Genomic DNA, 11,896 nt, shown 5'->3' with positions numbered 1-11,896 from the left:
AAATGGAACAAAAGCACTTTATGTAGCACTTTAAAGACTAACAAGATGGTTTATTAGGTGATGAGCGTTCGTGGGCCAGACCCACTTCCTCTGATCAAATTGTGGAAGAAAATTGGCGTGACCATATATACCAAAGGGATACAATAAAAAAAAAGTGAACACATATAAAAAGAACAAATCAAATTTCAGAACAGAGGGGGCGTGAGGGGGGAGGTTAATGTCTGTGAGCTAATGATATTAGAGGTGATAATTGCAACTATCTTTGTAATGGGTAAGATAATTAGCATCTTTGTTGAGGCCCAGTCGTAAAGTGTCAAATTTAAGCATGAATGACAGTTCAGAGGTTTCTCTTTGAAGTCTTGTGTTAAAATGTCTTTGAAGCAGGATGCAGGTAGTCAAGTTGTTGAGACAATGCGCTTTCTGGTTGAAATGGGAAGAAACTGTTTTTTCTTTGTGAAACTGTCTGATATCTCTTTTGTGTGCATTGATTCTTTGGTGAAGTGTCTGAGATATTTGTCCATTGCTGAAAATGGTGCTTTGAGATTTCTCAGTAAGTATAAAAAAATTATTTGTTACCATTGGGTCTTCTTATTGGTAAAAATCACTAAATTATAATAATGTAGTGGACTAGTTTTAATCCTCATACATTTTACCTTTTTTTGCAGTTCTCTGTATAGAAGGTAAGACTATTAGTTATTTTTTTAATAAGTAAAAAGATTAGTGATTTATTCCCAATTTATTTCAATTAATGTAACTAAATTTACATGAGATGATGACTCATTTTTCCACTGTTCGTAAGCAAAAAACCAACAAGGAATTTACATTATTTAGATTGCAATAGCAGCTACAGTGGAGTCAGCATTTAAATAACAAAAAATACCTGCTTATGTTCACATAATATTAAAATTATAATATTAAATAATCACAAGTCAGGACATACTCTTGTACATCAAATTGTCAACCCTCTAGGATTGTCCTGGAGTTGCCAGGAATTAAAGATTAATTTTTAATTAAAGATTACGTTGTGATGAAATCTACAAGAATTCATCTAACCAACGTTGGCATAGCAACCCTACTCTTACAGGTTCAGGAATGGAAGAGATACTGTGGATCCCTGATATCTCCTGGGAGAGCAATACGTAGACAAGCCAAGAAGTTTTTGGAGAGTGTTGCAGGGCAACTCCTGGTCCAAGTACTGGAGAAACCAACAAAGTTGGTTCTCTTGACCTGCTGCTCACAAAGAGGGAAGAATTAGTAGGGGATGTAGCAGTAGGTGGCAATCAAGGCTGAACTGACTGAAAAAGAGGAAAGGAGAGCAGCAGAATATGGATCCTTGTCTTCAGACTTTGACTCCCTCAGGGAATTGATGAGCAGAATCCCCTGGGAGGCTAACATGAGGGGAAAAGGAGTCCAGGAAAGCTGACTGTATTTTAAAGCCTTATTGACAGTCCTAAATGAGCAGAAACAATAGCAAATGCGACCAGCTTGGCTTAGTAGAGAAATCTTTGGTAATCTCAAAAACAAAAGGAATCTTACAAAAAACTTGAACAGATTACTAGAGAGGAGTATAAAATATTCCTTGAGCATGCAGGAGTGTAATTAAGAAGGCCAAAGTGCAATTGGAGTTGCAACTAGCAAGGAATATGAAGGATAACAAGAAGGGTTTTATATATCATTCAGCCAGGGCCAAGTTCAATATCTAGGGGTTTCTCTCCATCCATCCAACACAGAACTGGCTTGAGCCCCCTCCCAGTAACCTGGGAAATCCACACACCACCCTGGCAATGCTTCCCCATACTCAGGAGGCAGAGGTTGAATGTACAGAAGAAACTTAATAAGAAGGGAAGGAAGTAACTTGGCATTAAGGATGTAAGTGACTAGTCGACTATCTGATAAGTTATTCTTATCGGCTAGTCGACTAGTCGCTTCTCCTCCCTGCCTTGCTGCCTATATCAGAGGCAGAAAGGCAGGGGGAGCAGGAGCCAGTGGTGGTGGGGAGCCAGTTTAAAAGCCAATTACCCTCACCATTGTCTCGGGGGGGGGGGGGGGCAGGGGGACAGATGAGGCAGAGGAAAAGCAGGGTTCAGGCGCCAGCCAGGAATCAGCTGTCCCAGCTCCTGCGGGGTCCCCAGCTCTGCACACCAGCCTTTTAAATGTATTAAGAGTCTGATGGTTCTTAATACATTTAAAAGGCTGGTGTGCAGTGGGGTTTCTTGCACTTGTATAGGAGGTAATGACTGGTAGACTAAGGCCACCTGCAGTCTCCTTCAATCCTCATCTTCTATGATTCTACAGGAAGAGAGAGCTGAAAAGTGCAGAGAATCTCTGATCAGTATTTTCTTAGAAGTGGAAACTTACACTTTCAAGGCAGCATGAATTCAATTGTCCCGCTGCTGTGACACTACCTGGTGGTGCCCGGATGGTGGGGTGTACAGCAGATCTCATGCTTGTTCATATCATGGACCTCATCTGAGTTCAAGCACCTCAGTCTCTTGTCAGTGGCCACCCCACTTTACTGAATGGGGTGCAGTGCAACAGTGGTCCAGAAGGACTGGTGGTGTCTGGTCTAAATAGTCATTAATGTGAGGGGGCCTTGTCTAATGGCTGGCTGGCCTTGCTCTGGGCTGAGACTCAGGAGACCTGGCTCCTATTCCTAGTTCCCCCATTGCACTGCTGGGTGATCTTGGGCCAAGCCAGGCGCTCCTACAAGCAGGTTGTGTAGTGTGGTATTAACACTGCAGCAAAGCCAGGGTAGAACACTAAGGCTACGTCTAGTCTGGCATGATTTTCCGGAAATGCTTTTAACGGAAATATTTTCCGTTAAAAGCATTTTCGGAAAAGAGCGTCTAGATTGGCACGGACGCTTTTCCGCAAAAGCACTTTTTGCAGAAAAGCATCTGTGGCCAATCTAGACGCGCTTTTCCACAAAAAAGCCCCAATTGCCATTTTCACGATCGGGGCTTTTTTGTGGAAAACAAATCTCAGCTGTCTACGCTGGCCCTTTTGCACAAAAGTTTTGCGCAAAAGGGACTTTTACCCGAACGGGAGCAGCATTGTATTTCTGCAAAAAGCACTGATTTCTTACAGTAGGAAGTCAGTGCTTTTGCGGAAATTCAAGCGGCCAGTGTAGACAGTTGGCAAGCTTTTCCGGAAAAGCAGCTGATTTTCCGGAAAAACTGGCCAGTCTAGACACAGCCTAACTGCAGGAAGGGGTGAAAGTAATCTTACAGGTGCTCTAGTATTGCACCCCCCCAGAGGGGGGCTCAGGGTTGGAGGCTAGGAGCGGGTTGCAACATGACAGTACCTGTAAAAAAATTAAGTATGGGGGGCTTGCAGCAGGGGGGGTTAGAGTGTCCGGGGGGGGGGGACTCAGGGCAGCCAGCTGGGGGGTATGCAGAAGGGCTCAGGGCAGGGGAGTCGGGGCTGGGTGTGCGCGAGGACAGGCTCAGGGCAGAGGGCTGCAGGATTCGGGGTTGGCGAGTGAGGGGCGCAGGGGTGAGGTGCGAGGGGGTGAGCATGGCGGGGGGAAGGGGGGCTGGGGCAGTCCGGGAGCGGTGGGGGGAGGGCGCCCTGCCTGGCTGGAAGCCCCGGGATCCCGGCTAGCAGCGCGCCGCCCTCCCACTGCAGCCGAGTGCCCCGGGGGGGGGGGCAGCAGCAGCAGCAGCAGCTGCTTCTTGCCGGAGCGGCGCACCGGCCTACTTTGCCCAAAGAGCGGCAAAGGCACCCGCAGCAGGTGGAATGGGTCGGTGCTAGGACCCAGCGAGTCCCCGTGCCGCCCTCCCTGGCCGCAGCCCGGAAGCGCTGCGGGGAGGGGGGGGGCGGTGACGTAGCTTCCGGTGGGTGTTCGGAGCGAGAGAGCGGCAGGGGGATCACGTGTCCGCGGCGGCCACTGTGGCTGCGGCGCGCGGCGGTGGCAGATGAAGGTGCTGCTGAGAGGGCGCCGAAGTCCCGCCCCGCCGCTCTGCAGTCCCGGCTGCCCCGGGACGATGGGAGCGAAATGAGCCCCGAGCCGGAGCCGCCGCCAGCCCCGGCCGGGGAGGCGGAGGCGGCCGCAGCAGCGGCGGGGGAAGGCGGCGAGAAGCGGGGCAGCTGCGTCATGCTGGTGAAGCGGATCGGCCTGAAAGCGGGGGGCGGCGGCAGCGCGGTGAGTGCGGGGTGGGGGCTGCCGGGGCCCTTTCGCGCTGGCGGCGGGGCGGGCTGTGCCCCTGGCGGGGGCGGGTGGGTCCCGGTGCCCGCCCGCGCTCGGGTGAGGGCCGGTGCTCGCACCCCATCTCCCGTACCAGGGGCGCCGCACTGGCCGGGCGCTGAGCGTGTGTGCGTGGGGGGGGGAGACATTCCCTAATGCCACTGACGGGTCTGCGGGACGGGGCTGTGCGCGGAGGCTCCCAGGTGTGCCTGGCGATTGCACTGTCCGCGGCCTTGGGGGACTAAAGAGCCGGCACAGTAGCCTCTTCTGCTTTCTCTTCGTGAAAACAGCAAGTTTTCAGTCGGGGCATCTTTTTCTTTGTTACTCTTAAAAGGTGACCTCGGGAGGGACGCAAAGGCGCTAACTAGAAATCATTTGAATTTAATTTGTTTCCGATGTCCAAGGTAGTAGCCTTGATCACTGGGGAGGATGTATGTGAAAAGAAACTCTTTTGAAGTAGGGCGTGTCTTAACAGGCCCTTTATAGTAGTTTCACTTCATTGTGAATGAATTACCACGTATTAAAATTAGGTTAACATGTTTGGTGTAAAAAATCCCCGCTTAACTTGAATTGCAGTGAGTTTTGCTCTTTCGTCAAGTGGGCCATGATGTTGTCAATTGTTGGTGCTGAGTGAATTAGGTTTCAGATCTAAACTATTGTACTGGCGAAGAAGTTGTACTGAAGGTTTCTGCACTTGTTCTGCTGCTCTGAGTCACACACAGTTAATGTGAGTTTCTATTTGCTGTGTTCCAGTTGAAGGAAGTGGCAATTTTGTGTGTGAGCCCTCTTTTGGTTAAGTATTTATATTCTATCCTTAAAATCCCTTTCTATGTTTGTTCTCCTATTCTTGGTATTTCTGATTTGTGAGAATGTGGTAAATTTTCTGGCTGACATCTCCAGCAAGCTGACATAGAGCTATTATTTACTTTTACATACTGCCAACTTGAAATCCAGTCTGTTCAGCTAATAGATGGCCTCCTGAATCTTCCTGCCCATCTTTGTTTCAGTACTTTCCTGTCCTATCTTTCTCTGTTTCTTTGTGATTCTAGTGCAGCCTATGGCTCTGACTAACCTAGAAACTTTGTGTAGTTGCTACAGTGGTGGAAACATTCTTCTGTTGCCATCACCTCTAAGATGTCATAGAAGAGTTCTTTCATTGATTTGTATCAGAGGGGTAGCCCTGTTAGTCTGAATCTGCAAAAGTGGTGAGGAGTCCTGTGGCACCTTATAGACTAACTGAAGTGTCTATAAGTGTCTACCACTTCAGTTAGTCTATAAGGTACCACAGGACTCCTCGCCGCTTTCATTGATCTGGTGGAGCTCAGTTTAACTACATTTACATAGCCTGTAAACTTTTTCACAGTTCTAAACAGTGTATTTAAGCCAACTTAATATTGTTATGTAGACCAGCCTAAGAAGGTTGCTGATTTAAACAGAAACTAATTTATAGCTTATCAAAGGAAGATCACTTGCAGAGCTTGTGTTGCATGATACTGAGGCAAATAATTCCCCAAAATCAAAGAATTAGATGCTCTTAAATATGAACACCTCCAGTTTAAATTGCTGTATTTGTACACACGAGCCACACTTTTAGTTTACAAACAAATCTTTTTGGTTTAGGGGCAAGAACTTGTGTGTGTGTTATATGGCATTTTAGGGAGCTTCAGGGGGTAGCTGAGTTAGTCTGTTACAGGAAAAAAACAGCAAGCAAATGGTCTGGTAGCACTTTATAGACTAACAAAACATGTAGATGGTATCATGAGCTTTTGTGGGCACAGCCCACTTCTGTGCCCACGAAAGTTCATGATACTATCTACATGTTTTGTTAGTCTATAAAGTGCTACCAGACCATTTGCTTGATGGCATTTTATGGGAGACTTCTGCCTTCATAGCATCTACCAGAGGCTACACAAAGAAAATAAGATACAGGACCACATCTTCGGTTTTTTCAAATTGGGATAATTCTGTTTAAATCATATATACACTATTTGAAGATGTGGCCATAGTTCAAGGTTCTGTGTAAGCCACTATCTACCATAGAACCTCAGAGTCAAGAACACTAGAGTTTACAAGCTGACCAGTCAACCATACAGCTCATTTAGAAATAGAAGTATGCAATCAGGCAGCAGCAGCGACAAATAAATCAAACTTATTAAATGTAAACTACTTAACTTAAATGGAATTCTTGATTTTTAAAAAAGATTTGACCAAGTAAGAAAACTGTTTTTGTGCTTGTTAAATTTAAATTAGGATGATTACTGTGCAGAAGAAAATACTACTTTTAAAGTTTGTGTTTAGTTTGCAAACTTTTTGGAAGAACAACCAAAATGTTTTGTTCATAATTACTAGAGTTTATTACAAGCATCCTCCACTCTCAAGGCATTTCAGATCTCTGAGGTTCTACTGTATTTTGTTATATCAGTTTGTCATCTTAGCTGAAACCCATGTGATGGTCATATTGCTAGACTTCTAAGTGGTGAGTTTATTGAATGGGATTATTCAAACTAAAATAATAAGAATCAAGTCTTGTCTTTATGAGTGTTTTTTAAGAAGCTCCCTTTGGAGATTATGCCAGGATTGCAGTGTTGTGATCTGAATTCAGACATTTGCCTTTTGGCAGTTGATAAAACAAGAAATGCTATTAAATAAATTTTTGGTCATCTACTTGATCTGGCTTTTTATTTGGCCTCTACAATAGATGCCATATTTAGTAAAACAGAAGAATTATGATGAGAGGTTTTAAACTGATTTGTTTTGACAGAGTATTTAGAAGTAAGCCTGTCTAGTTGTGCAAGTTTTTTCAGCTCGGCACAATAGACTTTTATTTTAATGTCAGGAATTAATTTCCCTGTTAAAGACTTGTTTTGTTAAAATTTCTTTTCATTGATCTTTTGCATTGTATAAATAAGATATAAAGAAGTTTTCAGTGAATGTGACTTCTTTATAAAATCAACTAGCAGACATACCCAGTGTTGCCTGAGACCTTCAGTGCAGAGCCTTGGGGATGTGAGGGTGGTGGGTTGGTGCAGGGGATTGGGGCCACAGGACATTTCTCTTTCTCCTGTCCCTTGGCTCAGGCTACCCCTCCTAGCCACTTGGGGCCTGTTTTCTATCCTCTCCTCTTGCACTGCAGCTGCGGGCAGGGGGCTGCTTGACTTGGCATAAGTAAACCCTTCTCTTGCTTTAAGTTAGAAGAGGAAGTTCATACCAAATGTAGTGGCCTATAAGTGTGTTATCAGTTTTTACCAACTGATTTTCCATGGTGATACATTTTTGAATGTGATTATCAAAGCATAGCCATAATGATCAGTTAAATACTTGTTTCAGATATTTCAACTGTTCTTTATCCTTGGCTTTGTTCAGGCACTCAGTTGCTTTCAACTACTGATTTTTGCTGAGGAGGGAGCTAAGACTTGAATAAAGGTATCACTTTTTTATGAAAACATTACCTTCAGCAGAGCTGGGCAAGAGGCTTTTTGCGAGGCAGATCCGGCCCACCTAGCACTTTAATCTGGCCCCCTAATGTGTTGCCTGGGAGCCTCTGCTATTTAGAGAGCTTGCACCCTCCTGGTGGCTGACTGGAAACACATGAGCACCTGCGGGGAAGGGGTGAGCCCCTTAAATAGTAGGAGCTGAGAGGGCTCATGCCTCCCTGATGGCTCCCAGGCAACACTGTTAGTGGCAGGGTTGGAAGATTTGAGCCCTTCTATTTAAAGGGCTTCCCCACAGCTGCTAAGGTGCAAGCCCTTAAATAAAAGCAGTTGAAAGAGCTCCCAGCCCTCCTGCTAATGCATTGCTTAAGAGGTGTGAGCCCTTTCACTTCTATTTAAAGGGCTTGTGCCTGCCAGGCAGTTACCTGGCAATGTGGTAGCCCTTTAAATAACAGCAATTGAAAGGGCTCCTGGTCCAGGGCAGCCCCTGCCTCTCTCCTCCCCTCAGGCTAATGGAGACCTGGGGCTGAGGAGAGTGTGCAAAGTCTCCTCCCCATGCCAGAAGGAGCTGCCAGCTGTTCAAAACAGCTGGTGGTTCTCTCTAGGGCTGTGCACTCATGGCAGGACAGAGGTGGGGTGAGGCCTAAGACTTCGCATGCTCCCCCACCCCCAGACCAGTTGGGGTCGGTGGGCAGCAGAGCCTGGCTCCACTCCTTCTGCCTCAGGACCCTTCTGGGGTGGCCTGCAACCACTTCAGCAATTCCCAGTGTGGCCCCCCTTCAAAAATTATTGCTCACCCCAACCTTCAGTGTAGTGCAAAATGGAGCAATGTTACAGAAATCCTTGGTGCAATTTGCCCTGAATTTATTCTTCCAGAGATTTACTCTTGCAGAGCCATCTGGTAGATTCATTCCTGCATGTAAACATGTAACTGCTGAAAATTTCAGTGGTTAAACATGTACATGAATAAATGGCATTTCAACATCCCTAAAATCAGCACCAACAACACTTAGGCATGAGAGGCTACCTGATAGTGATTACAAATGTACATGAAGGAAAAAATGTTTGTGTGATGTTATTGATTGTCAGAAAAGAAAATTGAAGAATATTTTGTCCAATATTCAAAGTGAAATCAGTGCCTTCTTTAGATAGAACAACTGACCATCCTCCCTGGAAGAAGGCACTACAGGTTGAACCTCTCTAATCTGGCACTCTTGGGACCTGACAGGTGCTAAACCAGAGAATTTGCTGAACCAAGCAAGGTCAATATTGTAGCGAGTAATTCTCTTTTTATTTTAACAGTGCTTGCAATGCTGCTTAATTATGTATGACTGTACTGTTACACCCTTTATAAGCCTACACCTTGCCAAGGCTTCAGCTCTCTTCATAACAAAGTGTTAGTATTACACAATTTTACTGTATTGTCAGAAGGAAATCAGCATTAAAAACATGCTTAGGCTTAGCAGCATTACCATTACCTACTCGCTGAGCTCTTAGAAGACATTTAGAGGTAAATTAGCACTAAATAACAGCACAGAACATTGAAAGCCAGGACTGGCAGCTGTGAACAAACTAAACAGGACCACAGAAAACTTGGACATACCCACAATAAGTAGACATCTGGCTAACTAAGACCATGGATATTGCCGAACCAGAGTGCTAGACTAGAGAAGTTTCTGAGTCCTGAAGAAATCAATATGCAGTACCAACAGCCTCTTCAGTTTCCTTTACTAGCAAAAATCATAGCTTGACATCCTCTGTATCAGAAGCAGTAGCATGGGGAAGGGCATATGGAAACTGGTGCTAGCAGGGGGCAGGCGGCTTCACAGGAGCTGGTTTTAAAGCAGACTTCCTGCGTGCATCAGCTGTAATGGAGCCACTTGGCCCTCATATCATGGTTATATGTTTTCAATACACTGTAACATCTGTAGTTTCCCATTGTCCTGTATAGCCACCAGTCTTGGCTCTGTGTTCTGTGCTGTTTAGCTTTAATTTACCCCTAAATGTCTCCTAAGAGTCCAGTAAACAGTGGTAATGCTGCTAGACAATTCTGCTAGACAATGCTGACCTCCCGTGATCCAGCAAATTCTCTGGTTCATCGCCAGTGAGGTCCCAAGAGTGCCAGACGAGAGAGGTTCAGCCTGTACTGGCATTTGAATTGGTCAAGAAAGCGAAAGGAGAATATGGACAACTGGTGTGATGTGTGCTCTCTGGCTGGCTCTATCTCAGACAAACTGCCACATGGTGTATAAGCTGGAGTTTTTGTGCTGGCTGACCACTCTATTGAATAGAACAAGGGCATAAAGCAGCACTGTGAGACTGTACCAGTGTGCACCAAGGTTAGTCACCCTGTGCCTTTTTCTACACCCCAACACACACTCACCCAGCAGGTACAAGAGTCCGACCCACGATAAGTCCTTTCCGTATTAGTCTTTTTTGTCCAATTGCGCTTCGTGGACCGGTCTGGCCCAAATGTGCCCAGGACTACTCACGCCACCGTGGTGAGAGGGGGGTCCGGGCCCGCCCTCACTCAGGGACCCCAGCCTAGGGCCCTAAGGATGCAAACTTGCTTCGGTCTGGTCCGGTCCGGCTAGCGGGGCTTACTGCAGTAACACACCAGCACATGGGCTTCCATGAATGCCCTACCCTGGGCTGCTTCCTCTCCCTTGACCTAGTTCCGAATTTTGTCAGCACTCAGCTGTCTGCCCACCACCATCGGTCCTCCATCTCCCTCCTGTTCCCCTTCTGGGTCTCATCCGGTGTGGTTCGGGGGTCCCCTGGCAGTGCACCCCAGTTGTGCCTACTCCCTGTCACTGTTCCTCCTCTCCCTCCGAAACAGACTCCAGCTTCTTTTAAAACCCGGCGCCGTGGCATCCCATCACGCCCAGGCACCTTCCCTCCCAGCTGTTTCACGGCCTGTGAACACGCCACACACGCTCCCTCCGTGTTCCGCTGCGCTCTGTCCATGGCTGGCCCCGGGGGGTTTAAAGTGCAGAGCTGCTGCACCCCGTCGCTGAGACCATCTTTGTTTTGCTTTGCAATTCTGTCCAAGTTTCTTATGTTGTGCATATTACCTTAGTATTCAAGTTACTTTAAATTGCTTTCTGTCCAGTGAGTATGGATTATCTATGTGCCATTTAATTTGTAGTAAAGTACCTCACTAGTGTTTGTGAAAATAAACAGAGCATTTAATATCTGAAAATTTAGACTTCACTTGCCACCTACCTGCAGTGCTTGAGGTGTACTGCCTAGGAACTATTGATGCTGAACATCAATAGCATCAGCGTCGTTTGCAACCTAACTTGCTTTGAAATATAGTATCTTCTGTTTTGTTGAATGTAAACTAATTAACAATGTTAAAATGTGATTATCTGGCTAATCGTACAGTTGATACATGTTTAGTTGATCAGCGCCTCTACGGTGCCGACTTTAGCCTGTACTGAGCAGTCCTGGCTTGTGCTGGCTCCAGAGCCACCCATGCTGTGGCATTTTAAATGTAATAAGAGCTGCTGGACTCTTGATATGTTTAAAATGTAGAGGCTCAGGGATCAGTGTGAGCTGGGACTGCTTGATCCTGGGTAATGCTGAATCCAGCAGCCCCTGCCTGTGGCCAGCTTTGCCTGCCCTGAACAGGGGTTGCTTGGCGGCAACAGCCCCTGCAGAGAGGGGCTGCTTTGCACTAGCGTTCCCTACCCCCTTTCTGCCTCTGCTAGAGGCAGCACAGGGGGGCAAGTGGCACCCCGGACACAGTGCTGGGAGGAACCAGCTATTAAGCTGGCTCCTGTCTCCCTCTCCCCGCCCCCTCTTTGCTGCCTCTCATAAAGGCAGCAAGGTGAGAGGCACTGCAGAGAGCATGGAGAGAACGGGGATTGCTTGAGTCCCTGCTCGCCCATGCTCCTTGCGGGAAGTCTACTTTTGAAATATACAAGAACCCGCAGGGCTCTTGTACATTTCAAAAGCAGAAGCACCTGCAGTGGGAACCAGAGCAAAGCAGTCGCCACTTGTACCATTTCCTGTTGTGCCTTCCTTGCCCCCTGCAGAGATGGTGCTAGGGAAACCAGCTTTCTCAGTTCCTCCTGGCACCAGCTCCTGCTCACCCCCCTCTTGCTGCCTCTCTTTGATAGCAGCAGCAGCAGCAGGGTGGGAAGGGGGGGGGGGAGCAGGGCTGCAGCTAGTTGAGTTGACTGTCTGATAAGCATTTATGTTCATTTGCTTATCAGATAGTCAATTAGTCAACTAGTCACTTACATCCCTAAAACCAATGTTGTGTGTGCTGTGA

General features: G+C 46.7%; 1 protein-coding gene across 1 annotated transcript in view; it reads left to right on the top strand.

The window, feature by feature from the left end:
* The first annotated feature begins 3,838 nt into the window (after positions 1-3,838).
* SLC71A2 (solute carrier family 71 member 2) overlaps positions 3,839-11,896 on the top strand; it is a 48,428-nt gene continuing 40,370 nt past the window's right edge. Inside the window, exon 1 of the mRNA XM_075931857.2 lies at positions 3,839-4,144. Coding sequence (XP_075787972.1) covers positions 3,998-4,144 — 147 coding nt within the window. The 5' untranslated portion in view covers positions 3,839-3,997. The remainder of the gene's footprint in view (positions 4,145-11,896) is intronic.

Source organism: Pelodiscus sinensis, chromosome 6, assembly GCF_052426305.1.
Source record: "Pelodiscus sinensis isolate ZL-2025 chromosome 6, ASM5242630v1, whole genome shotgun sequence".
In the NCBI taxonomy this organism is placed as follows: Eukaryota; Metazoa; Chordata; order Testudines; family Trionychidae; genus Pelodiscus; species Pelodiscus sinensis.
This window is presented reverse-complemented; position numbering and strand designations above follow the sequence as displayed.